The following is a 26,879-nucleotide window of genomic DNA, read 5'->3' on the forward strand; positions in this document are numbered from 1 at the left end:
TGGGAGGCGGTGATTGCGTGCGGGCCAGGCCCGAGGCCGCGGAGCCGCCATGTCCCGGGGGCCGGGCGCGGCCGGGCCCCGCAGCAGCCCCGCGGCCGGGGCGCTGGACCTGAACGCGGAGCGGGAGAAGATCCGGCGGGAGATCGAGCAGCTGGAGCGGAGCCTGGAGCCCGGCGGGGCTGCCAGCGGCGCGGACGTGTCCGACTGCAGCTCCGGCACGGGTACGGCCCTCTCCTGCCTCCCCCGGTGCTCCGGCTCCTGAGGTGCGGTGCTGTCCGGTGACCGCGCCGTTCCTGCCGGGTGTGGACGGACTCGAGGCATCTCCTCAGTGCTGCCCTTAGCAGGAGGAGCCTCTTGCACCGGCACAGCCCCGATCAGGCTAGCGGGGAGCGCTAAGGACCCGTCCAGCCGCTGGTGCGGGTTTCCTGTCAGGGCGGGTGGTAAGGAGCTGACTCATGAAACGCAGCCCACCAAATACTGGCCGTAGTTAAACCGCAGCTGTTCCTATGCTGTCAGGGTGGCAGCGCAGGCGCTGCTGTGTGAGCAGCTCCGTTTCACAGCCTGCCTGTGCCTTCCCGAGTTAATTTTTCAAAGCAAGGAGGAGGTGGTGATAGAGTTGGGGGTTTGGTACCTCTGGTTGTCACAGTCACTTCATCCACCCGTGTTTGAATTGACCCCATCATGCAAGGCTGAATACTGTATGTCAGAAGCCTGTAGCCATACTGAATGCTAACTCAGATATTCCTGAAGAGGGTGGAAGGGCTGTCAGGTGTTTTATGGGTTCTGTTGGATTGGAATGTTCACTTGACTGCATACTCTAGAGCCTTAATGTGCCATGATGTGTAGCACCGAAATGTAACTTGATTATAGCAATCAGGAGTTGCTTTTTTTCCTACTTTAGAAAAAAAAAAAAAGTAGTTCTATATTTTTGGTTATATATTAACAATATTGTCAGTAGCCAGGGAATCCAGTGGTCTTGGCTGAGATACAATGTGTGATTGTATGTGCTTTGATTGAAAAGGTTTGGGTTTGAAGCTTTCCTCTTGTACTCCCACTGCAGTCAGTATTTCTGTATTTTTGTTGTCTAACAGATGATGATGAAGATGATGACTCAGGCTCTCATCCTGAAATGGTAACTGCTTTCTCTTTACACGTATCTCTCCATCTGTCTACTGAGGGGAGCTCTGTGCTGGGGAAATCCAGGCAGCTGGCTTGACTGGAGCTCAGGAAGGATTAATAATAGACATGGAGATTTAGTTATTCCCGCCCAGGACTTTGTAATTCACATGTAAGAGATTTGTTCATATGTAAAGAAATGAGGGGATCAGGGGCCTCACTGCTCTAGTTCTTGCTGATCTCTGTCACTGGAAACACAACTGGCTTCTGGGGAGGTCACAGAAAGAAATCATCAGTTTGTGGTCAAGCAGTCTTGTACTGCTTTGTACCTGAGGCATGCTGGGCTTGTACAATAAACCAAGCAAAGGATGAATTGCTTCAGTAGAAGCATAAATGAAGTGGGAATGTGAAGGGTTTAGCAGATCTAGCAGCTGGGAGAGCTCCAGTGTAAAGTACTGCTGGTTTGCAGGATATCTGAGTCAGACTGGTTCAGGTAGCAGCTGAACTAATGGACAGGGTGAAGGGGCACTGGGCTGGCCTGGAACCCCGCTCCTGGGAGAGTTCAGTTCAAACTGCCAGGGAGAGACAAGCAGTTATATGCCTCCAGTTCTTTTTAAGTCAGTTTTGTAAGGTAATAGAAGCATTGAGTGATTCAAAGAACGCGCCAACAAAGCTGAAGTTGACAAGGGGGTATTTTTTATTACAGCACTGGGAGACACAGGGGATCTCTCCTCCTAATGTGTCTCATTCAAGCATCAAACAGACTGTGGTTATATTGTTGCTTAGCATATGTATTCATTACATTTCCAGTAAATGTCATACGTATTCATTAGGTTTCTGAGAATTGCTTTACATAGATCCGTGGCCATTTCTGCATGCGCACAATAACGTGGCAGTGGTCTTTGGGACCCCTGGTGGTCCTTTCTTCATCATCATCTTGGCCTTCATCACTTCATCCTCCGGCTGAACTTTAGGTTTGGAAGGTCCCATTGTCCTGTCAGCAGCCACTCATCTGGTGGCTTGTTATTATGAAACCCAATGCCCAAGATACGTTCTCATTGCTATTTGTTACTACAGACCTGTGACCTTTAATTCTATGTGCAAAACTCAACTGAATTTAATTATTTACAAAGGATTGTTCTTATTTCTTGAGTTACAAAAATAATTATGTTGCATACTTGCTTTTCAAGCAAGCATTTTTCTCCCTTTCCCTCCCTTAAATGCCTCAATTGCTCCAAGGAAATGGAAAGAGAAGATGACAGTAGTGATGATGATGATGATAATGATGATATGGAAAGCAGTTTGCCACAGGATCCAGAAACTTGTCTGCAGATGAACCATGTATACCAGGAAGTCATCCAGGAAAAGATTGAGGAAGTTGAGCTTCTCCTTGCACAAAACAAAGAGCAGCAGGTGAGTGGAACAGGAGTAAAATGTTCATTCCTGTGCTGTTTCAGGCTGCCATTTGCCATCTTGCCTTGACATCAAGCCCAGTAAAACTTTCCAGGGCATTCCTAGACCACCACATGTACCAGTGGAATTGACTGCAGCAGTTGCAGTCTCTTGTGCTCAAGTGGCTTGGCCAAGAACCAGGTTCTTGTTCTTCGTGGCACTTCAAACCGGTGTCGCTTCTCTGACTGATGTTTCTGTGCTCTCTTATCACCAGAAATGCATCACTTGGGTATTTTATGTTTTAGTATCTTGTAGCACGTTAGTGTTTTTCTTAATCAGCTGCAGTGCACTATACAGACTGAGGAAGCTCCAAATCCCATATTTAACACATACAGTGATTTACAGTCTGGTGTAAGTTGAGTTCGGACCCTGCCTGGGATGTTTGTGGTGACTCAGCCACTGCTCTCTGAAATAGGAATTTGAAGGAGACACTGATACTGTTTAATTCTTGTATTGCAGAAGGAGATCATGTGTGAGCTTGGAGGTCCAAAAATAGCAAAGGCAGGAGATGGCAGAAATCTACCAGCAAATATATTTTTGGGTCATTTTATGAAGCCATACTTTAAGGATAAAACAACAGGAATTGTAAGTAAACATCGCTAAATTACATACTGATATGACTTTCAATGGTAGATATAAATTGTGACTGTTAAAACTGTGTTACCTTTTAGTTGTGTAAACTGAATGTCACTCCTGGCTTTGAAACGTTGGTTTTGTCTCATTTGTCCTTTACTCTCTATTGGAAATACTTGTTCAGCCCACGTCTGTGATGTCTGAAAGCAGGTTCTGAGAAGAGACGTTCCAGCCATGGGCACTTGACCATTCTTGTTTTCAACTTAACTGTGATTGATTGGCTTCATCTCCACAGTCCAATTCCATGCTGCTGCTTAAAGTACTGTTGAAATCTCACTGTCTTTCAAACTGAGTTTTCTGTGGCAAATGTCACTACTTTTTTTCCATGTGTTTTTAAAGTGTTGTTAGCAAAAGGAAATCTTGACTTTTAGTTGTAGCTGAGATGTCAGCTGTCACTGGTCTTCTGTTAAACCAACAGTCAAGCATTGCCTGGTAATTTTGTCTGTTAAATCCTACCCAGGTTGGTAGCACATCTGAAGTAGGTACAAATGTGTAATACGTATTCAAAATGCTTCTTCAATGGTCAACTAACACAAGCAGGCCTGGCTCTGAGCTGTGAGTGTGCTGTGTAAGCACAGACAAATTTATTTCTTTCCTGTAGCTATTTGGTTTCTTAGGTCTTCTAGTGTATCTGAGCTAGTGTCAGTAAAGGTAACTTTGCAGTTTGAATGTGACAGTTTGCACAGGTTTGAGTTTCTTACCAGTCTCTTTTGTAACAATTCATGCTAAGTTCTAAGAAGGAAGGGTAATTTTAATGTGTATCTGACTCTTCTAGTATATATAACCCTTGTAATCTTCATTAGGGCCCTCCTGCCAATGAAGATGCCAAGGAAAAGGCAGCTCAGGGCATAAAATCCTTTGAACAACTGATTTCAGCAAAATGTAAGTAACTCCATGTGCTGTTCAATGTTCCATAAGAGCTATAACAAATGTATATATTCATATTGTTAGTCCCCCACATTTGCAGTTAAACGTTCTGATGTTTCATACTTGACTCACAAAAAAGGCAGTTAAAAGCAAATGGGATGTTCCAGAAATTGTTCCAGGGAACGATTAACAACTCCCTTCGTTCATTTGCATTTGTTCTGATGCAATAACCCCGTGAGCTCTCCAAAGCCAGATGAGATCATGCAAGGGCACTGCTCAGATTAGAGCAGTTCCAGGGACACTTGCAGCCTTAAATGGTTCCAAACACTTTGGTGCTGATTTTTATTGAACTCTGTGGAACTGAAACTGAGCCAGAGGCTGTGCCTTGCCTGTTTCAGGCATGATATTAGTGATTTAGGTAGGGAGCTCTTACTGGAGACCTGGGGGATGCTTTAGCTGGGGTATTGAAAGCAGTGCATCTCTCTTTTTCTTAGTAGTGGCTTTGCTCTGGTGTTTGAATGCTCAATCATGTTCTCTGGTTTAGGGAAGAGCAGGGAGAAGACATTACTGCAGAAATCAGTAGTCAGTGACCGCTTGCAGCGCCTGCTCCAGCCCAAGTTACTGAAGTAAGTACTGTGCAAAAATCTTCTTTCTTTTGATGAGAACATTATATATGAAGGAAAGCCAGGATATATGTGGGGATTGCACCTTCCCTCAGCAAGTCTTGTGAGCACCAGTGATACACAGTGAGTTGTAATGGTGTGCCCAGCTGGAGATCTCTGTGCTGGTACTGTCTTTGTTGCTATTGCAACAACCATTGGTTCTCTCTGTAAATACCAAAATGATTAATCTGAGACCTGTTCTGGGTCAGTGATTTGCACTGAAGGGGCAAAAATAGAATAATGAGTGTGCTGTGTGGAAAAAACTAGAACAAGAACAGTTTGTGTAGTGTGGAAATAAACTTGAATGATACTCAGGGAGAAAGCAGCGTTGCCCTGTGTTTTCTTGATGCCAATGTTTTATTCCCATCCAGTCATATAATTAACAATCAAAATGTCTTTGAACAGGATGAGTTACTGGAATCAGAAACTGGAGAAAGTCAAGACTGAAATGGAGAAACAGATCTTGGAGAAGCAAATCAAAGAAGTGGAGCGAGAAATAGAGGCAATTAAGTGAGAAATGTTTTTATGTTCTTGGTGAAAATGAAAGCCTGTTCTTGGGAGTTTTCCTCTTGACATTCCCACCTTCCTCGAGCACTTCCAGAGGTGACATTTGCAGAAATCTGCATTCGCATTGCCTTGCAAAGAATGAAGAGCTGCTCAGGCTCTGCAGAGCTCTCAGCCCCACAGTTCCTTACTAAGAATCGTGTTCTTTCCTTCTCTTTGTACCTTCTGCTTTAGCCAACTCCCAGAAAGCGACTTGTTAGGAAACAGATTCGATGAGCATGACTGGGAGAAAATTTCAAACATCCATGTAAGTTGAGAGACCAAATTTTGTTACCTCTGATACCTGTGTCCCTTCTCTTGGCAATTACCTGCCCTGGTCTCGTTTGCTTGCTCTGTGATCTCAACTTGTTAATTTGATGTTTTAGTTCTGCAAAACTTAACAGTAAACTATAACTGGAATGCAAAATAGATTCCTTGTGTTGGTGTTCCTGTCTGCCCCGGTGTTTCAGTCCCAGCTATGAGACAAAACAGATTCTTCTCTTTCTTTTAGTTTGATGGACAACGTGGTCCGGAAGAACTGAGGAAGTTTTGGCAAAACTGGGAGCATCCAAGCATCAACAAAAAGGAATGGACTGAAGAGGAAATTGAGAGGCTAAAGAAGATAGCTGCTCAACATGGTTATCTGGACTGGCAGGCTATAGCCCAGGAGTTGGGGGTAAGGTTGTGAGCTCAAACAGGAGGTGACAAGTCAGTTAATTCTGACTGGACTGTGCCTCATTAACTCTGTTAATTCACTGTTAATTCTTTTCTTAGAAGTGTCCAAGAACAGTACTAAAAAAGTCTGATACTTTAGCCTTTCCCTTTTGCTTTTTGTCCTCATAAATAACCAGTTACCTGCATATCTCTCTTCCTTCTATTAAGACAAACAGGACACCTTTCCAGTGCTTGCAGAAGTATCAAGTCTATAATAAAGATCTGAAAAGAAAAGAGTGGACCAGAGGTGAAGATCAGATGCTTTTAGAGCTTGTTCAAGAAATGAGAGTAGGAAGTCACATCCCATATAAGAAAAGTAAGTGACCTACAAGTGAAAATGCTTTCCATTCATGTCTTGATGTTTCTGCACACTGGAGCACCCAGCCTGCTCTGATTCAAGGAACTAAGGAAGTTTTATTTCCTATGAATGTTTCTGTTTCCAGGGTAGTCGTAGTTGTGTATTTTCACCTCAACATTCTGGGCAGAGCAGGGCACAGCAGTGCTGTGACTCACCTGGAACTACAGGTGTAGACACTTCTAAACCTCCCCACTGGGGAGGTGAATGAAAGGGGATGGTTGAGTTTTCCCTCTTTCTGCTTGGTGGGAGCAGTGGTATGTGCTTTTCCTGTGCCAGCCTGGAAGTTTCATTATATCAGCAATAATTTATTGTCTCTTGGAACCTTTTATCCATCTTTGAAATTTGGCTGAAACTGGCAGAGTTACTCACTCTGTGTCAGTTTTGATTTTATATCTGATGATAGCAAAATATCAGAGTTCTTCCTTAGAAAGCCAGCATTCATTTGTGCCCAGCTGTTTTGGCAGTTTTCAGTGCTGTGCTGTGCCCAGAAGCTATTCTAGGGGGTCAGTACTGCTGCTTCTCTTCCTCAGCAACATGAAAGGCTGTGTGATAAGTGAGGAGTAGAGTTGAGAATAGTAACCAAGTCCCTGGGGTCCTAAATCCAAGCCTGTGAGTCTAGCACCTGGTATCTTGAACCTGTCAGATACATACTGGAGCCAAAACTTACTAGTTCCGTGTTGTTTCGAGGTGGATTGTTGGGATGTCATGTACCTAGTGTGGATAATGCCATCACAAATAGTAACACTTTGTGTATGCCACGCTCTTTTGATTCTTGTTGTGTAACACTGTTTAAGTATTTAAGCTGAGACTAAAGTGCTGCTTTATGTCAACCCAGTGTTTGGAAATATCACAGTTGTAAGTTAATAAAGAATCATCGTTTGCATCAGACTTTAAAACACACCTTTGCATTTCTAGTTGCTTATTACATGGAAGGAAGAGATTCTGCTCAGCTGATCTACCGCTGGACAAAGAGCGTGGACCCCAGTTTGAAGAAGGGACCCTGGACACCAGAGGAAGATGCTGTAAGCTCTGTTCTCTGATGCCTAGGGCAATTGGGAGGGTTAGACTGGGAGGTGTTGCATGGTTATCTACACCTGAGCTTTAAGAGAGGCACAAAGGAATCTAGAACAGACCAAGGTGCATAGTTTGCAAGTCAAGAAGGCTTAGAAGTTTCTAAACATGTCTGTTCAGAGATCTAGTAACACAGTAGAAACAAGCACAACTGCTTCTGTCTCAGGCCTGTTAGGGCTATTGCTGGTAAGAATTTCAACTCTTGCTGTGTCTGATTGACACAGATGCTGTTGGCTGCAGTTAAGAAGTATGGAGAGCGTGACTGGTACAAAATCCGGACAGAAGTGCCAGGGAGGAGCGATGCTCAGTGCAGAGACCGGTACGTTCCAGGCGGTAACTGAGCTTTCAAGTTTATTGTCGCCTGTGGTGTGCAGCTCCCTCAGTGAAGTTGCCTGTGGGTTAGCAGAAGTTGAAAGGATGTTGCTCAAAGTAAGCAAAGGGGTCATTAAACATGAATGAGTGCATGTGGGGAGGGAAGGTTGTCATCTGTATCATCTGTGGATCTGTGACAGTGGTCTACTCAGCGACTGTAAGAGAACACAGTGAGCTGCTGAGCAGTTGTCAGCCTTGGACCCAGCTTCAGGAGCCTCAGAGTACAGTATGGCCTAATTCCAGTGACCCCATTTACAGCGGCCGGTTGTCATTCTTAATCATGTGGCCTGATATTTTTGGGAACAAAAGAGATTGTAGCTGTGCTGTATTAAGGGAGTAGGGATGGACCCCTAACAAAAGGAAAGATCTCACTGGGAATGCTGGTTTTGTTCAGCCTTGGAGTATGCAGTGATGATCAGAACTGTACAAGCAGGATTGAATGTTACTTACTTGTGTTTTCATTTTGAAGGTACTTAAAAGCATTGCACTGTGATGTAAAGAAGGGCAAGTGGAGTTTGAAGGAAGAGGAGCAGCTAATTGAACTGGTTCAAAAGCATGGACTGGGTAAGTGTTTCTGTGGCTTAATCTTCAGAATTTGCAAGAAGTAAATATTACTAAGGAATTTAAGTTTTCTTCTCTTAAGCCCTGCAGTTGATAGTAGCAGGCTCTACTTCGTACTGATGATTGCAGTCTCCGTTATATTGCATGCTCTGTTCCTGGAAATTCAGTTGTTGAGAGATTGTTTAGTACAGTTGTATAGGTGTGTTAGCCAGGTGTCAGAGCTGTGAGAAGGGTGAGTTCCCCTCTAAACAGCCTGTGAAAAGGTTGTCTTATTTTCCCTAAGACAACTTTAATTAGCAAATGGAAGCTTTTCAACATTCAGTTTAAGCTTTCTTCTAAACACCCTCTTACTGCTGCAAGGGAGGGTGCAGCTCTGCTGCAGTTTTCATCATTGCTTCATTTTCTACTAGTTTCTAACTTGAGATGAATGTATAGTAGTACAAAGTCTGAAGAACACAACTGGGTATTAAGTTTTTGAGAGCCATTCACATAGGAACCCTGTCTCTTATACAAGGAAACACATAATACATGTATGAAGTTCTGCACTGAAAAGGCCTGTTGTTCAGTTCGCTGCACTAATAGGTGTGCTCTGCTCTGCATCCTTTTTAGGTCACTGGAGTAAAATAGCTTCTGAGTTGCCACATCGTACTGGTTCCCAGTGCCTGAGCAAGTGGAAGCTCATGATTGGGTCTAAGGTATTGTGCAAATTCCTGCTGTGACACAGCCCCATCTCTTTAATTAAGCTGCTCTAAACTTGCACTGGATTTAGTTAATCTTAGCAGAAGTAAAGCAGAGCTGTCTGTTTGGAAGCTACTGATAGCATACTGCCCTGTGAAACTTCTCAACTTGCTTTTAACTGTAACAAGTGAAGGGTGGACACTGGCTAAAACTTGTCTGTGCTTTTTCTCACTGAGAAGAAAAGATCCAGACCAGCAAAGCGCCGGCACATGGAAGAGAGTTCCAGCTCTTCCGAGACCAGCAGTGAAGACATAGAACTGGACTTGTCAGACAGCTCGGAGGAGGAGGTGGTGACGACAACCAAGGAGGAGTGTGCATTGCCCGACATTGATTTGTGGATACCAACACAGACGAATACACAGGAGTCAAACAAAGGAAGATACCCAACTCCATCCCTTTTCTTTCCTGCGAGTGCAAAGCCCAGTGGCAGTGAAGTTCCAAGTACAGTGAGTGATGGAGACAAGGACAGAGTTGCCAATCAATCATCAGAGTTGAGCACCCTCCTGAGGGGCATTGCCCGTCCACATTCCACAGACATCGTTGTGAGGAATCCAGCAGAAGTAATAAGCAAGGTGAATCCTGGAATTCTCAGCCCATTCTCGATGGGATTAGAGTTTAGATCAGAAGTGACTGGGAAGTGCAGTTGCAGTGAAGGGCAGATGGTAGCAAATCTTTTTTCGTGCCTCTTGGCTGCTTTCTCACTGTGCCATCGGGGGGTGCTGTTGGAAACTGAGCTGTAGATTAAACAGAAATACCTAGCACTGCTTCCTGTGCGTTACCTAGGAAATTGCTGTGCTCTTTCTGCACGTGGGGTCACAGAAACAGAACTATATTTAGGTATTCATAAGGCAGAAGGGGTCAGTGACTCGTGTGTCTCCACCCTGGTGACTAGGGTGTATTGGCTTAGGGTTTGGAAGAACTTACACATCTCTCTCTGATTCTGAGCTGGTTTTCAGCCCAGGTCAGGGACTGAAACACTGCAGACTCTCCTGGAGCATATTTGCAGAAAGATGCTCCTTAGCAAGATATTAAGTGCTATTTAAGATCACATAAGCAATATTGTTCTGACTTACATGCCCTAGACTGTGGAGCCAGTTGCACTGATGGCAAGTTTAGTTACAGAAGTGGCTGTTCTGGGGTTATGGTAAGGGAGGGTTGTAAGTACTTACCTAGTGTAATCAGTCTTCGATTACAGCATCATTTTACTAGTAGAAGTTTAGGGAAGAGTCAGTGGTTTTTCCAGACTTCTTCCTGTTCTTTCATTTGTTCTGTTAAACTAAAAAATGCAATGAGAATCATCCGATAAATCCTGACCCTCAGCGTGGGTTTTGTAGATACTTCACACAAAGGTTTTTATGACATAGACATTTGTGATTGTGAAGATGCACAAGGGCTAAAAGTCAAAGTAAAAGCCTGCGCTTCGGGGCTGATTTCATTGAATAAGGTACTGTAACCAGCAGGATTGTTGAAAACTTTTGTACCTCTGTGTGTGGTCAGTGCAAGGAATTTTCTGAGATAAGCTCCCTTTTATCCTGTATGTTTTCATATTCAGGCCTCCAGGTGTGGGAAGCAAGTGCTGCGGGTTACCCTGGAGAACGTGAGAAGAATACTGAGGAATAATACCTGCTTCCAGAGGAAACTTGTGAGTGCCTCTCCTGTCCTCTCTGCTCAGGTGATGTGAGCACTGCGGGTTGTACTTGGTGTGATAGAATCATGCATCTTGCACTATTGTAGTCCCAAGAGGAAAAGCTCATAATTTTGTCCAGAACTGCCCTGTGAATGGTTTGTCCTGGGGCTGATTGTGGTAGAGCCTTCCTAACTAGAACTCTTAACTGTGTATTTCTTCATGCACAGCAATCAAAGATACTAAAACCTTCTGCTGCCATTCTAACAAAAGCATCTGCAGTTAATACTGATGGCCAGAAGCTTCGGGGCCTGCAGGACATCACAGAGAAGACATCTCGTCAGGAGAGAGAGCGCTGGAGAAGAATGAACCTGGACAGAAAGCTGCTGATGGCAGTGACACCCTGGGTGGGCGACGTGCTGCTGCCCTGCACCCTGCAGACTGGGAGGATGGCTTTTCATCATACAAAAGGTAGTGAGCCCCAGCAGGGGTAGTGCTCTGCTGCTTCCTGGCATCCTGCAAAGGAATGCCCAGCTGACTGTGATGGTGGGCTTCTTTTCTAGCTGACTATATTCGAGAGAAGATTAAATCGATCAGTCTCACGAGCACGCCCCTGTTTGCGCTTTTCATTCAGGTAAGGCTTACTGTCTTAAGAGGATTTTCTGCTTTCAAACAGTAGCAATCTTCTGTGTTTAAGTAATGGTTTATCTTGGTTTCTTAATTGAATTACTGGATTAATCTGACCTCATGTTTGCATATGATGTTTCTTAAATAAATCTGCATCTGAAATCTAATACTGTCAAGGCTTTTTCTGTAAGTGTAAGGATGTCCCCAGAGCCTTGCACATGAAGCCTCCCCATCCATCATGTTTTGTCTCTGGCCCTGTTAGAACATTCTGGTTCTCAGGCAAATTTTAATGAAGTTCTCATCTTCCAGCTCTTTCAGATTGATACCAACGGCTGTATGAAGGTTATTCGTGGGAGGAGGCCGAGGCAGTTAGCGCTGCTTAGGGCTGATGCAGGGCCTCAGCAGGTATTGTGCATGGTTTCTAAGCTTTTCCCTTGCAAATCTTGACTAAAGCAGGGTTTTTTTAATTGTGGGGCCAGCAGAGCTGTTTTTGCATGTGTTACCAGTTTGTGTTGGTTCAGAAGCATCATAAAGTGCTGGTTCTGTGGCTGCATGTATAGGATGTTGGCAGATGTGGGTTTGATTCATGTCTGTGCTGTTTTAATGACCTTTACATATCTCAGAAGTATAATTTAATATAATTTTTTTTGCAGGCTTCCCAAAATACGGACACTTCCTCAGGTACCTGCCAGAACATTTATTTTTATGATGTTCAAGAACTTTCCCTTAATTCACCACCCTTACATTAGAGACCAGTTAAACTGAAGGAGACTTTCTGGAACAAAACCACATTGCCATGCTCATTTTTCCTAGCTCTTGGATCTTTCAGTTATTGGCTAAATACGTTACCCTTTGGTAAGGACTGGAAAACATACTGAAGGGCTGGGGGACCAGTGTCAATGGGCCACCAGGTCTGTGGACTATCACTGTTAGGCTTTTCTCCAGCACTGTACTGGAGTCAAGGTGCTGGCACCGACCACAACCCCAGTTTGTGGTTGTCACCCCAGCTGGGGTGAAGTGCCCATGTGCTGCTGAGCAGTACAGTTCCTTGGGTGCAGTGTTAAGGTGCTATCCTGTCCCATCTGTGATTTCTGGGGAAAGTTACATCATTACTGAACTAGTGGTGAGCTTGCTGCTGCCTCACATTTAATCTGAAGGATGTCAGAATGGGGCTTGGTTAAATGAAAACTATAGTGTTACAGGATCTTTCACAATCAGGAATCCTGCCGTTTCCTGTGCAGGGTATTTGATGCTCAGTAGCTAAGGAATGGCTTTTGAAAATACTTTTCAATCTTTTCCATCGTATTGCTTTATTTCCCCTCCTCTGCAGGCAGCTCATCACAGTCTTGTGTTCAGAGGAGCTCCCGAAGGGGCATCCCGAGGAATGCTGTGAGGAGACCTTGTACCTTAAAAGCAAGGGAGACTTCTGCCGCTGTCCTTGAGAGCAGCACCCCAGCCACACAGGGAGCTCTTCCAGCCCAAGTGCAAAGGCATAAGCCTAAAACTGTCTCGGAACTGTTGAGGGAGAAGCGGCTCAGAGAGTCCGGGGCTAAGAAGGCTGTGCAGAGGACAGTGTTTGTTACCCCACAGATGCTGGTTTCGGCGCCTCTCATAATCCAGCACTCACAACAGCAAGTCATTCCTTCTGCACAAGCAGGGAGCAAGCCTGCAGCAGTTGGTTGTACCAACAACCAGGTACAGTGTGCACCAGCTGCACTGCCAGCATTTACTTCTGTTACAGGTTCAACTTGTACCACTGTTGTGCTTGAAAACCATTCCTCATCAGTGCCAGGAACTGGGGAAAGCCCTGGTTCCTCACAAGGAACAGAACTGCAGTCCAATAAGGAACAAAAAGAAGAAACTTTGGAAGGTAGACCTGAAGCAGGGATTTTTCCAGGTGTGAATCCAGCTGCAGCAGAGAAGGCCTCAGATCAGGGAGTCTGCAATGGTCAGGTCCTAGCTGGTAGCTCAGCTTCAGTAGTGTTACAAAACCAAGCTTTTGTGCCACATCAGATCACAGTGCTGCCTGTTGGCATTGAGTCTGGCACCAACAAATTGCCTCTTTCCACACCAGTTACCTGTGAGCTGAATAGTACTGTGCCACAACAGAGGCCTGTCAGTCTCTTGTCGACTCTTGTAACCCCACCGACTGGTTCTCATTTGATTCCCAACAGCATACTGCCTTTCACATGGGTCATAACCCCCCAGGCTTTGCTGCCCACTGCTGTGCAAACTGTGGTGGGGGTTCCCCAAGGTCTGCCAGCTGCTGCTGTGAGAAATCCATGTCAGGCAACTGTGACTTCCAGTGGCAATGTCTCTAGCTCAGGAGTGCCTCCTGTACCAGCTGGAGCAGATGCACCTCACCCCAGCAGCACAGAGACAAAAGCACCGAGCGCCCAGGTAGCAGAAGGAGCATCTTTGGGAAAAGCAGGTGACCATTCCACAGTTACCTTGCCTGTAACCTCAGTGAGTCCTGGAAGCACCACAGCCAGTGTTTCTCCTGCAACACCAGCATGTTCAGAGGGCTGCTCCAAGTCTTCAGACTCCCCTGCAGCTCAGACTGCTCCTCCATCCAGTGCACCAGCCCTGCATGCTGTGCTGCTGCCCCAGACACAGCAACCCGCAGGCACTCGGGGAGCTGATTCCCAGCGTGTGTCGAGTCTCACTAGCTTGGGAAAGAGCCATGATTCCATTACAACAAATGGATCATCATCCAATCCAGGCATCATCACAAAAGGTCTTGTGCTCCAGCCAGTAGTTCCAGCTCCTCGTAACAATGCCCTAAACAACTCTTCTGCACGAGTACTGAAAAACAGGCCTATTGCCTCCAAGCCCCCAGCTGTGCAGTGTGCTGACAGTGCACCCCAGCCAACCACTTCCAGGGCAGAAAAGACTGTTGTTGACTTGGGCCTGATTTCCCTTGAAGACAGGAGGCTGGTGAAGGAGTGGCTGAGTGGGAAACAGGGTGTCCAGGTACCGTCACTGCAGACCAGGCTGCCTTATTTACCACCTTTTCTGTGCAATTTAAGAGCCCTTGCAAATCTGCTTCTGCAGAAAACAGCTCTGGAAGAGCAGGCAGCATCTCTTCTGCCTCCTGGCTTCAGGGGGGATGCGGGCACCGGGGTTGATTTGCACGCTGTTGGAGAACTGGTGCAGGAGAAACTCGGTGATAACCCTGCTTACCTCCTACTGAAAGCCAGATTCCTAGCAGCCTTCACACTCCCAGCTGTACTAGCAAATCTGCCTCCTCCGAAAGTGGCAACGACTCTGTCAGCCAGCAGGAAGCAATATGAAGAGAGTGACGAAGAGGAGTGGCAGAGTGAGAAGGAAGTGTCTGAGGAAGAGAGTTGTGGGAATGAATTAAGAGGAGTACAGTTGGATTGGACAGTTGGTGATGAGCCTGTAGACAGAGATGCTGATTTACTAAATCAGGTAAGAATCAGAGCTTTCCCATAGTAAAAGCCAGCAGATATTTTTCTATTATGGCTCTGACTTTTGGGTCTGGGCCATGTTCAGTGTGGTTTGAACTGTGAGCAGTTGGTCCAGCACTCACAGCAGTTCTTAACTGCCCAACAGCTCTACTGCCAACCTCAGTCCTGCATCATCCTTCACCAGGCTCCCTCCCACTCCTGCTACTAATGCTATATCCAGGTTGTCCTGGTGCTTTTCAGGAGAAAATCTGGTAGGGGTGTAATTTATGAGAGTTGAGTAGTTTGTGTTAACCTGTGTTGTCTGGGATGCTCTGGCTCCAGCAGTGATAGCTGGTGCATCACTTGTGGCAGGCACAACGAGTGGCTGTACCCAGACAGAAACTACAGCAGGAATTGCTCTAGTTTGGTAGCTGAAGCAAGAAGAAATGCCAGTGTTGGCTGTAAGTTTCACTCTGAACTCTTTGGTGTGTTTTGTGCTTGCTGACACATTGATAACAGGATGATGTTGTCCGGATGCTTCATTTGGAAGGTAAGTGGAAGATTCTGGAAGTGTTGCTGAGCTCCTTAAATGGACAGATGGCTGAAGGGGTTCTGTTGTGATGATGCTGGTTCTCGTGGTGTTGATAGTCTCTCTGCTTATGTTGCAGGGCATGGGAGCTGAAGAGAATGCTGCACAGTCTGCCTTGGACTCCTGCACTGATACAGCTGATGCCAGTGCTCCTCAGATCAGGAGAAGCACCCGATTCAGGAAGAGGAGGAGGATGTGACAAGGAAATGTGTTAGTAACTACTGAGTGAACCTTGTATTTCTTGTCTGAGAGGAGAATCTGAAACACATGTGTCTGTGGTACAGTGAGACAATGAATCATGACCCTAGGAAAGGACTGAAATTAGCTTGACTTCTTACTGTAGGACAGAGTTCTGTGATCATCCATTAATCACAGACTAAGGCTGATGCTTTTGGGGGAGGAAAAGCTGATGTCTGCATGATAAAATTCTATACAAAAGTCATGAAGTTCAAGCATTTGGCAGACTTAGTCCATGCTGCTGCCTCCTGGTATTGTACCTGTACAATATACATACCTGACACCAACCGCAGGGTACAAGCATGTGCTTTTGGTGAAACAGACCGACTGCACGTGAACAGGGTTTGATTCATGTGGTTATCAGATGAGACTGTTTGGGTTTGTTCTCTAAAACTGGTTTCAAATAGTCTGGAAGGGCAGATTCCCTGTAAAAGTGCTGGGACTAATAGGAGTTGTTTGTGCTTTGTTGCAGGAGTCACTTGAACGAGGTCTGCCTTCCTACATGGCAGTAGGAGATGCTCTTTGCACTATTCACTTCTAACACTTCCAGCAGCCTGACTAGATGGACCTGGGGAAAAGAGGAAAAAGGCTGGACTGGTTTTCCCATTGCCTAAAGCCTGCATCTTTGGACAAGGTGCAAAGACTGAAGGAAGTCTTTCCAGCAGAGACCAGTTCTGTTCTCTTTCAAATTAGCACCTGCCATAGATGCTGGGGAGAAGACTGCTGGAGATCTGGGAAACCCAGCAATCATGGTTATTTTTCCCTTTTTGTGTCAGCCCCTATTTATGTGAAAGTTTATCCATGTTCAGAATACGCTGTGTTTTTAGTGCTGTTACGGTGGTTTTGCTCCATAGCTGACTGGCTGCATACTGCTGAATAATCAGCAGATTAATTTTGTATCAAAATGAGTCTGGAGTATTTGTTGAAATACAGATGTTTTATTTTTCTCACTTAAAAATTACTGATGTATTCTGTGTGGGGTTTTTTTTCTGGTAAATTGTGCTTTTAGTAATGTGTGTGTGAGTGTGATTGCTAATGAGAAAAATGAAGCTTGCAAGCTGCATGAAAGCCAGGGAGGATGTGGAAAATGAATATGCATGTGGCTGGAACTGCAGGGTTGAATTAGGCTTGGATTCTGTCTTGATTCCTCCACAGCCTGCCCCATACACACGTTAGCAAATCATTTCAAACCTTGTTTCTTCATTCACAAGCCAGCAATTTGTATCTTGCAGAGAGGTGTGAGGCTAGCTGAGGCAAAGCTCATCAGATCTAGTGCTGCAGACCGTGCTGCTTCATTCCACTGCACTGCTGAGCTTCCCCAGAGCACAGGCAGGTCAGAGCACTGTGAGTTGCAACTCTTCTATGAAGGTGCTTCAGGCCAGAGGGACAGTGGGTACCAATAGTGCTGTAATTGGGTGTCAGGACATTATGGGGCAAAAGGAATGGTGTTGAAATGGCTTTCCTCTTGCAGTGTACTCTCTTTTCCATAAGCCAGTATAGATAACCCTTCTTGCAAGAAATTCACATGTGCAGGGGCTCTGCCATGCAGCTCTGTCTGCTGTTCACCATAGGGCTGTTACCATGAGGCACTGGTACTAAATGTGGTCTGTGCTCTAAATGATTGTTCTCTTTGCAAGTGCTGCTCAAGAGATGTCTTTGTAATCCTATTGCTTGTGGAAGAGCTTTGTATAACTAAGAAGCAGCTGGTTTTGTTCTTTTTCAGGATTAAGCTGATCTGTTACAGTAGAACAAATACTCTAGAGGCTGGATTGGTCACTTAACAGACATTCTGATTACCTTCAGCAAGGGCACAGCTAATAGAGCTGCTGTATCTTTTTTTAGTGTGAAGCTAATTTAATGCCTAACAAGAAGCACAGGCATAAAGAATCTCTGAGCATCTCTGCCCCACTCCTAATGATAACATGGAGAAACTCTCCAGAAACTTAGAAAGCAGAACAAAGAGTAGAGTGGGAAGCTAATGGGAAAATGTGTCATGCTGCCATGGTATCAGAGTGTATGTTCTCAAGACTTCTTTAAAACAGACTGTTAGTGAGTTCTTGTTGCAGCTACAGTTCTGGGACTGTGGGAAGGAGGGGAGGCAGTCAAAGGTATGATGTTGATGCTTTAACATCATCACAATGCTGCTTGCTGTGCTGCTCCTTTAATTACTGATAGAGCCACAGCCTGTAATTTGGGAATCGTGGGTTACGTTCCTTGCTTTGCCAAGACTTGACTCTTTCCTTCAAAATTCTGAGTTGTCATAATTATGTTTGAAGCTTAAGGACATCCAAAATTAGAGGCATCGTTACAGAAATCATCCTTTTCAGCTGAACTCTAAACCAAGAGAGAATTGTTGCTGTCACCTGCTTTCCTGTATAAAGATGTTACATGAACAGCTGAAAGGCCGTTTGAAGAGCCTCTTTCTTCTCTATGATTTATTTTGTCCCCTGAAATCAGCTGATCTGTGACCTTCACTCTCTTTAGTCTTGACTACAACACAACAGAACTTTCTGGACCCTTGTTGGTACTTCAGTGCTACAGATTGGAAAACAAAGCCAGAATAAACCTAAAATCACTGCGTATGTAATGCTGCCAACTCGTAGTGCCACTCCTCCCCCATCAGCCATTCTGGCTTCCTCTTTTGCTGCTTTTTATCTCTTCCCCCCTCTTCCCTTTCCCCTCTCAGGGTATAGCTGAGTAGTTTCCCCTTTTCTCTTGTCTCAAACCAGTTCTGCTCCTGGAATGATCTCTCCTCTAGCCAGAATATAGAGGGAGGCTGCATCGAAGACGTGTTTTCTCAGAGACAGGACACAGATGAGTGCTGCTAGACCAGGGGAGGAAACAAGGAGGCTGTTTTGACTGCACAGGCTCAGGTTGGTCCCTGTAATGCAGAATGGTTTATATTAACAGGGGAAAAAAGTTCTATTTTACAGCTCCGAGGTAAGGATGTGATCTTTATTAACAGAGGAATGCAGTAATCTGGTGGGGCTGGTGTGATGGCAGGCAGGGTATTTCTCCATAAGTCAGTCCAGCTCACTGAAGTTAGCTGGCGTTGTGATGTGTAACAAGTGTGTGCTGAAGGTGTTTGGAGTCTGTCTTTGTAAAGTGAAGATTTAATATGAAGCATAGCTGAGTATCTGGGAAATCTGTGATGAAGTCAGTAAGACGGGACAGTGGTTTCTTGGGGTGCACTGTTGGGAATTGAGAGTTCATTGGAGTGTCCTCTGTTCATGGGGCTCTCAGTGACTATCGCCAGCAGACCTGTTCCTAAGTAGTTTCACTTTCCTGTTGCATTGAGATCTAGGAGATGTTTGGGTGATTGGAGGGAGACATCAAGCTTTGATGACTTCTGTTTACTCAGTATTTCACACTAGCTCTCCTTCACATATGTATCAGCAGCACTGGCATTAGCCTCAGAGCTGCTGATGCCTCCAATCCGTGGTACCACTGTTTTTAATGTGATGTGGCTGTAGCATATCGCTGTGTTCTGCAGGTGATTTGCAACCAGTGAGCTATAGACCACATGGGAGATGAGGTCCTGTGTCTAAAAGATGCTTTCCCATTATCAGTCTGTTGACATTCTTGGTTCCACCACCGCTGCCCTCACTGCTCCAGGAGGCTCAGAGTTTGCTTGTTTTGCTTTCCAAGGCAGGACCGCATTGCTTGCTCATACTCCTCACTCCCCAGCATGCTGGAAGAAGATAAGGATGAGACATGTTGGAATAACCTGGAGAGCTTCCGAGTGAAGCTGATCTCTGTGATAGATCCTTCCCGCATTACGCCTTATCTTCGGCAGTGCAAAGTGATCAGCCACGATGATGAGGAGCAAGTTCTTAATGACCCCAGCCTGGTCATGCGCAAGCGGAAGGCAGGTGGGTCAAGTGCAGCCTTTGGCTCCATGGATCAGCAGGGGAACATAAGGTGCTCTTCTGAGAGCTGTTCTTTGCAGCCGCTGTAGCAGGAGCTAGGTACAAAGGTTAGGTTTGAGCTGTTCCTTTACAGTTAAAATACTTTTGGTTAGTTACGGGGCAGTTGGCTTAGGGCTGGCTGGAGCACTGCATCCCAGGGGCTTTAATCTGCACGTGGAGAAAGTGAAGCAGTTTGTTAATTAGGAATAGGTAAAGAGGAAAATAATAGAATATCCTGTTGCAATCATTTCAGGTGTTCTTCTGGACATTCTGCAGCGAACGGGACACAAGGGCTTTGAGGCATTTCTGGAGAGTCTGGAGCTTTATTATCCACAACTGTATAAGAAAGTAACTGGCAAGGAACCCAGCAGGGTGTTCTCTATGATTATAGGTAATGCTGTGTTCTGAAAAAACAGCTCCTCCTTGGGTGTTGTTTGCAAATTAAGGGGGGCTTCACCTCCACTTTTGCTGCTCCTCAGCCCCAGTGAGCAGAGTCGAGAGCGTTCCCTGTGTGCTTCAGAAGGGTTCTGGCAAGAATAATGTCACAGGGTGGAGGAGGGAGCAGAAGGTTCAGTTCTTCCTTCTGCCTGTTCTGCAGTGACACGGCTGTAGGGAGGCGCAGAGCAGGGGGGGAGCAGTGTGGCTAATTTGATCACATGTGTCTGCAGGGTTTGCATGCTTGCGTGTGGCATGTGGTGATCCCGAGCTGCAGTGGCAAGTGGGTGGGAGCCTGTGCTCTGTGTGTGTGTGTGGGGACAGACAGGACAGCAGAGGCTGACACCTGCCCCTCCAAACAGACACCGCTGGGGAGTCGGGCCTGAGCCAGCTCCTCATGAACGAGATCATGAAGCTGCAGAGCACGGTGCAAGAGGAGCGGCGGAAGGCGCAGGAGCTCAGCCTGTGGCTGCACACCAAAGAGGACACCATCAGAGAGCTGTGGGTGAGGGACAGCCTCCTCCGCAAGCACCAGGAGCGGGCCCAGAAGATGAAGGAGGAGAGGGACAGCCTGAGCAAGGAGCTGCGGAAGTGCAAGGACGAGAACTACAGCCTGGCAATGAGCTATGCCAGGCAGAGCGAGGAGAAGAGCGCTGCCCTCATGAAGAACCGGGACCTGATCCTGGAGGTCAGTCAGCCTTTCCCCAGGCTTCCCCTTTATGTGGTCCCTGGAAGGCTGTGCTGTGAACCAGACTGGGTTCTGCCCAGGATGGCCTGGACCAGTCCAGTGTAAAGAACCGTGCATCTTCTCTAGCGGGTGGCATGTCTTGGTGGTTCCTGGTTCAGCCCTGTAGGCCCATGTGTTACAAGCTTTGCTGGGAAGAATTAAGTCTTTCCCTCATTCCAGACTGTGCTCTCTCGCAAAAGCAGTACAGGGATAACACACATCTATTGGCACACAGGCTGGACGCTCCAGAGCACCAGACTTCCTGAGAAAACAGCTGGGGAGAAACTTGCCCCATGTTTCCCGGGAATGGAGCTGAGAACTGCTGCTGCAGGTCAGAATTTTCTCCTCATTACTGATGAGCTCTGAACCTTCTTGCAGATCGACCACTTGAAGCACAGCCTTATGAAGGCCGAGGATGACTGCCAACTGGAGCGTAAGCACACGATGAAGCTGAAGCACGCCATAGAGCAGCGTCCAAGCCATGAGGTGATGTGGGAGATCCAGCAGGAGAAGGAGTTGCTCTTGGCCAAGAATCAGGAGCTGGAGAACACTCTCCAGGTTGGTGGGGGTGGTTGAATATGGACTCCTGAGCCGTGATTATCTGTAGCACCAGTGCATTGACGAGGCTGCACTGCAGATTGTGTGGGTCAGCTTGTTCTCCAGGTGAAATAGAGCACTTGGGACTGTGGGGACAGGGTTGATGTGGGGTTAGATGGCTGCTGTATCACACTGTCCAGGAGGTTGCCAGGGAACAGAACTCGGAGAAGAGCCTCTCCAAGGAGACTCTGGAGAATGACTGCAGCCAGATCCTAGAAGAACGCCGCGAGCTGTTGAACACCATCTACAGCCTTCGCAAGGAGCTGCGGCGAGCAGAGGTGCTCCAAGACAAAGTACGTGATGCCATGCAAATCCCTGCTGAGGGGGAGTGGGTAAGACAGGCAGGTGAAGCACCTGCAGCGTGGAACAGAGGAGCTGCTCACCAGCAATCCTCACTGCTCCTGTTCTAGGGTTACACTTTGGTAAAAGAAGGCACGGTTATATTTTAGCATGCAGTGTCTGTGGCATTAACTGTTCACAGTCCCTGCCTCAGCCTGCAGGGCGATGGGAGCTTTAATCATGACTGACAGCTCAGGAGCATGTACATCCACCATGTCAGCAGTCCAACCTTCTGGTTCACCCTGCTCCAGCTGGCTGAACTTTGACATGGCATGGAGGAGGTCTGGCCACAGTGGTCGGTGGCACTAAGCAGAAGTGGGGAGGGTCTAGCTCAGGCTCTGCCCACAGGTAGGGTGCTCATGACCTTGTCTTAACAGTATGCAGAGGAAAAGGAGATGCTTGAACTCCAGTGCACATCCCTGAGGAAGGACTCCCAGATGTATAAAAAAAGGATTGAAGCTGTCTTGAAGCAGATGGAGGAAGTGGCTTCAGAAAGAGACCAGGTGATAAAGCACCCATTCCTCTTGGAGCTGCTGCTAATCCCTGCTTTGCTGCTTGAAGCGGGCAGATACTGTAACCCTGACTGCACCCGTGTGACATGCCATGACAGATTGTCCCTTACACCAGGCACTCCTGACCCGAGAGCAGTTCTATGTGCAGTACTCCAAGAGCCTGGTCGAGAGGGACACGTACCGCAAGCAGATCCGGGAGCTGGGCGAGCGCTGTGATGAAATGCAGCTGCAGCTCTTCCAAAAGGAGACCCAGTTACTGGCGACTGAAGCCAAGCTGAAAAGGCTGCAGCTGGAGCTACCCGCACCGGTATGCATGGGGGGCTGTCATCTGTATGATGGGGTGGGGACAGAGTGTGGCTGCTGGGAGCCCTTTGCCCCTGAGCAGTTCAGATTCAGCTGTGTGGGTAACCATTTCCATGCAGATGTTGAGTTTAGGATAAAGACATGATGGCTCCTATTACCTTGCCCTAGTTCCTGCGTGGATAAGCTGGACTCATGCAAGCTGAGGCTTTCTGTGTTAAGAGCATGTCCAAAGATAATGAGTGACCACCAAAGAGTGGACTCTATTTGGAAACTGTATTAGCCGTTTGGATGAATTTGGGAGCAGGGTGTAAGGTGCAAGGTTTCTAGAACTAAAGGAGATATGCAGGGGGTTTAATTAGTGAGGTATCTTGTGTTCTGTCTCCACATGATCAGACAGGAGTGTAGGAGGGAGGAAGTTCACACTTCTCTGTTTTCTGGAGCTGTATATTCTCTTACTGCCACTTCCTTGCTTATAAGGAGTGATTAATTTACACTGGTTTCATTGCAGACCTTTGACCTGGATGATACCTCCTCCAGAGATTCCCAGGACGTGAGTATGGTGCCTTGCTTACCTTTTACTCCTGGGATGGTTCTGGAGGCCAAACATATCAATAAGGCCAAAGGAATGAGATTTATTCGTGAAGGATAAATCCATGAGTAGATCTGTGACTTCTCGCTCAGTCTGCTGTGTTGCAGACAGTCAGATGCACTGGGGAAAGGTCAGTTTTATGTGTGTCCTGTTTCTTACATGCCTCCATCTGTTCCTAGCTACAGTGTGAGATAGAAAAGGGGGTAGTTCTTATGCTCTTGCTTTGTTTCTGTCCCACAGCTTACTCTTCACGGTCACCTAGATGAAGACACACAACCAAATAAAAGTAAGGCTTTTTCTGGGGAAACACAGAGTAGAATTCTTGAGAGGGTGGTGCTGAGTTTCAGAGGGTCAGGAAAAACCTTCCCGGGTTTTATTTGTAGTGAGGAATAGGTAATCTGACTGGGGACTTGGGTTGTGAGAGATGCTTCTCATTGGGGTGTGCTTGGCACTCGGAGGAAGACCTCTGTGAGATGGCTCAGAATAGGTGCCCACAAATCAAGGCATCCTGCTGTACCACCACCCTTCTCACCTATCAGAAGGAGAACATGGGAACAGTAAATGCTTGTAAAGCTCTTTTGAGAGAAAAAGCTCCACAGCCTGTCTTTTTAGTACATGGTCTCTGAAACCGTCTTTGCTCCAGCTGAACAACCTGGGAAGAGTGGTATCATTAGATAGACCATGCTAGCACCTCGAGTCTTTCTCTTTGAGGTAATCTTTCTATTGCAGTTGTCATCACCTGGTACCTGGTGCCTTTGAGAAATAGCTCCTGGGTGCCTTCCCTCCCCCAGTCCTCTCGCATTTGTGGCAGAGCTGAGAACAGGACAAACCTCCTTCCGCTTCTGCTGGACCATGTGGCATTCTCAGGAATTTTTCCTTCCCCTCTTCCCTTTTGTGTTGCAGGCTATTTTCACACAAGCAGAACCATGTAGTTAATGCTGTCACTGCCTCTGTTTCTGTGGCATCCCCAGTGGAAATGATTCAGCAGTATGGAAAGGAGTTAATAGGCTCCTCTAAGAACTTGAAAATCTCTTTCAAAACATGTTGAGCAAGGAAGGAAAGTGGCTCAGTAAAAGCAGCTTTCTGTTTTGATCTCCTGGGAGACCTAAATGATCCTTTCATTCATTGAGATGGGAGATTGTTTGCAAAAGCCAAACAACAGATCCAGAAAGCTTTTTACTGTTCTATCTCACTCGGTTCAAAATCATGTATCAGGATACCTGATCACTCCATCAGGCATTTCACTGGTCTGAAGTGGAGTGCCCTGATACACACAACTGAGTTATTGGGGAACAGGGACAAGTTATGGTTAACATAATGATTAACATGATTTCTTGTGGTGCTGTCTAATACGATTACTTCTTGGTGATGCTAAGCAGAGGTGCTGCTTTGCAAAGGTTCATTTTGCTCCTGCATACACAGAAACCAGAAAGCTGCTGTCCCTTTCTGAACCTGGTGGGGAACTCCATCATCCTGAGCTAGACTGAGGGTTCAAGTGAAATGAGAAGTGTCTGAATCCTGACGTTTTGCAGCTGGGTTTCAGTTCTGCTGTTACAGCATTACAGCTGTTTGATGAACTGATGGAGGGAGAAGTTGCTTCATAATGGCAACTGTGACTAAACCTGTGATTTTCCATCCCTTAGAAGGTTGCCCTGAAGGACAAACCCAGCAATTTAGCACTCAAGACAGCAGCCTGCCTCCCAAGTCACCAAGTGTAAGAGAACCTTTGTTGGCTCTTCTTTACTACAGCTGGGGTTTGTGATCTTTACTGTTCTTGTTAATGGTGGATTTACCAGGTTTGAGAAGCAGAAACTGCTTTTACAGAGCCTCAGGACTCTGTGCAAAATTCACCCTCCCAAAAGAGTGAGCTCTGAACAGCAGAACACTTATGGTGGTTATTTCTCCATCTGTGTCTAGAAACTCCTCATTACTTTCTGGCCTTCATCTCTGGGTGTGGATGTTTTCCAGTTTAATTGCCCACAATATTACTGTTGGTACAGGAAACAGAATCCCAGACTTACAAATGGGAGAGAATAAAGACAGTGAAACAGAGCTATTGCCACCCTGCACACACAGTAGTGGACAGCCTGGAAATGAACAGGCTGTACTTCGTTCTGCAGGACCAAGCAGAGGCAGGAAGCTGTGTGCAGTGGAGTGCTTTCCTGGAGGAGGGGTTTGGTAGTGAACAGCTCTTCTTGGTCATCTGACAGCAAAGGTTCCCATTTCTTTTTCTCCTCCATTAAATGTAAAATGATGAATTGCACAAACAAGTGGTAGAGCAGAAGTGACCAGGCTCCTTTGGGTGGGCTGCAGCCCTTCGCTCTGCAAGGACCAGCAGCAGCACCTCAGCCCTGGAACCTTTGTGGACCAGGTTTGCACTGCCTGGTGCTGACACTGACCTGATCTTCAGGGGGATCCAGTTCATCTTTGTTTGGGTTTTTTCCAGCTCAAGGAGTGTGTTTTAGCCAATGAGGAACTGGCAGCAAAGGAGCGGAGGAGGATGAAGGACTGCTTTGAGCGTTACCAAAGGTCTGGACTTCACTAAGCAGGACTAACTTAGCCATACCCGTGTGACTTAGTGGATTAGCTTGTTGTGTTTTTTCTGTCTATCCCCTGTCCTCAAGCTTGATGCATGGGGTGTAAATTCATCACAGATCCTATCTTTAGAGGCTCAGGCTTTTAGCTGAACTGTTTGAGACTCGTTGTAGTACCACAGGTAGCCAAGGTAGCAGTGATCATGTTTGCCCCAGACCATGCAGATGGTTCCCCAGCAGGGAATGGAGGGTGTTCCAAAGAACTGCAGGTTTAATAATGTTGATAGAGTCCTCCCATGCGAGGAAAGGTCTGACATTCACTATCTGACAAACTGCTGACAGTCAAGACCAAGCTCCATGACAGTGAATGGGGCAGATTTCCACCCTCCATCCTGTTCAGATGCTCTTGTTTGAAGGCTTGTTCTCCTAGTGCTTGATGTCTTCGCTGATCCCTGCTGTTCTGGAGCATGAGAGCAATGAAAACCTTGTCAAACAGGGACCTTAGTGCTAGTTTTACCTAGAGGTGTGCTCCTAATGGCTGTTGACAACAGTGTTTTGATTAAAGAAAGGGCTTTGCATAGGACATCAGCCCTACCCCACACTTCAAGAAGTATAAGGAGGTCTCCATGAGTTTAGACCCGTTCTGTCTCTTTGCCAGCAGTCAGAGCTGCGGGTTGTGAGAGCAAACCCTGGTGTTCAGCCAGCACTGGGGGCACCGGCCCACGCTGAGCTCCCGGTGCGCTCAAATGCGCTCGTGTGTCTGCACAAACCCTCTTCTAAACCTGACCCTCTTTCAGGAAGAGAGCGCTGCGAAGGGCACCCAAGGGCCGGCACCACGAGGCCGACTGGGAGAACACCACGGGCAGCGACAACACCGACACCGAGGGCTCCTGAGTGCGGAGGCGACCGGCGCGGGTCTGTCTGTGCCCGTGGGCTCACTGCGGTTTAACCCCGATAAAGGAACACCTGTGGAATGTTGATGTCTGTAACAGTGGGGTTTAGGGCTGAGGTCCCCTTGTCCGTTTCCCTCTCTGGAGGCGTTGTGAGCCCACCCCGACACGCTCCTGTAACCCACCCTGGGTGTCCCTTCCAACCCTAGTGATGCTGTGCTCTCTCTCCTACCACTGCAGTGGTGGGAGATGTGTGTGGTGCACAAGGAACCAGGATGCACTCTCTGTGGGCCCAAAGCCCAGGCTCAGCCCCGCTGGGCCCGGGACGCGCTTTTAGTTGAAGCCTCTGACGGGCACTGCTCCCAACTCAGCCCCTGCCCTCACCCGCCATGGCCGCCGCCATTAGCCAACATGGCCGCCGCCAGCAGCTAACATGGCCGCCGCCATTACCCATCATGGCCGCCACCGCCT

The 26,879-nt window shown here is 46.9% G+C and overlaps 2 protein-coding genes across 10 annotated transcripts; both read left to right on the forward strand.

The window, feature by feature from the left end:
* Window positions 1-16,535, forward strand: SNAPC4 (small nuclear RNA activating complex polypeptide 4). 2 transcript variants are annotated; one of them, XR_009725286.1, is made up of 23 exons: window positions 1-221; window positions 1,092-1,132; window positions 2,356-2,529; window positions 3,028-3,153; window positions 4,005-4,083; window positions 4,613-4,694; window positions 5,136-5,240; window positions 5,469-5,541; window positions 5,785-5,949; window positions 6,156-6,303; window positions 7,261-7,367; window positions 7,641-7,735; window positions 8,258-8,352; window positions 8,959-9,044; window positions 9,267-9,659; window positions 10,640-10,729; window positions 10,942-11,182; window positions 11,275-11,345; window positions 11,648-11,743; window positions 11,992-12,019; window positions 12,669-14,770; window positions 15,417-15,615; window positions 16,047-16,535. XR_009725286.1 is itself a non-coding variant. In XM_061352409.1 (23 exons), exons 1-22 carry the CDS (start codon window positions 50-52, stop codon window positions 15,534-15,536), a joined length of 4,689 nt encoding a protein of 1,562 aa, XP_061208393.1. In that variant the 5' UTR covers window positions 1-49; the 3' UTR covers window positions 15,537-15,547; window positions 16,047-16,535. The 2 variants fall into 2 exon arrangements, 1 of the variants encoding a protein (XP_061208393.1); XM_061352409.1 differs by having other exon boundaries at window positions 15,417-15,547.
* On the forward strand, window positions 16,076-26,438 carry CARD9 (caspase recruitment domain family member 9). Of its 8 annotated transcripts, none has more exons than XR_009725287.1 (14): window positions 16,079-16,208; window positions 18,304-18,447; window positions 19,223-19,446; window positions 19,736-19,873; window positions 20,280-20,605; window positions 21,023-21,202; window positions 21,382-21,534; window positions 21,958-22,083; window positions 22,208-22,399; window positions 22,904-22,945; window positions 23,225-23,270; window positions 24,628-24,738; window positions 25,431-25,513; window positions 26,316-26,438. XR_009725287.1 is itself a non-coding variant. In XM_061352410.1 (14 exons), exons 3-14 carry the CDS (start codon window positions 19,263-19,265, stop codon window positions 26,410-26,412), a joined length of 1,638 nt encoding a protein of 545 aa, XP_061208394.1. In that variant the 5' UTR covers window positions 16,079-16,208; window positions 18,304-18,447; window positions 19,223-19,262; the 3' UTR covers window positions 26,413-26,438. The 8 variants fall into 8 exon arrangements, 6 of the variants coding, with proteins under 6 accessions (XP_061208395.1, XP_061208394.1, XP_061208396.1 ...); XM_061352410.1 differs by having other exon boundaries at window positions 24,628-24,698; XM_061352411.1 differs by lacking the exon at window positions 18,304-18,447 and having other exon boundaries at window positions 16,076-16,208; window positions 24,628-24,698; window positions 26,316-26,432.
* Window positions 26,439-26,879: the final 441 nt, after the last annotated feature.

Source organism: Neopsephotus bourkii, unplaced genomic scaffold (genome assembly GCF_033783945.1).
Source record: "Neopsephotus bourkii isolate Nb327-2 ecotype Australia unplaced genomic scaffold, CSIRO-AGI_Nbou_v1 NB_659, whole genome shotgun sequence".
NCBI classification, from domain to species: domain Eukaryota; kingdom Metazoa; phylum Chordata; class Aves; order Psittaciformes; family Psittacidae; genus Neopsephotus; species Neopsephotus bourkii.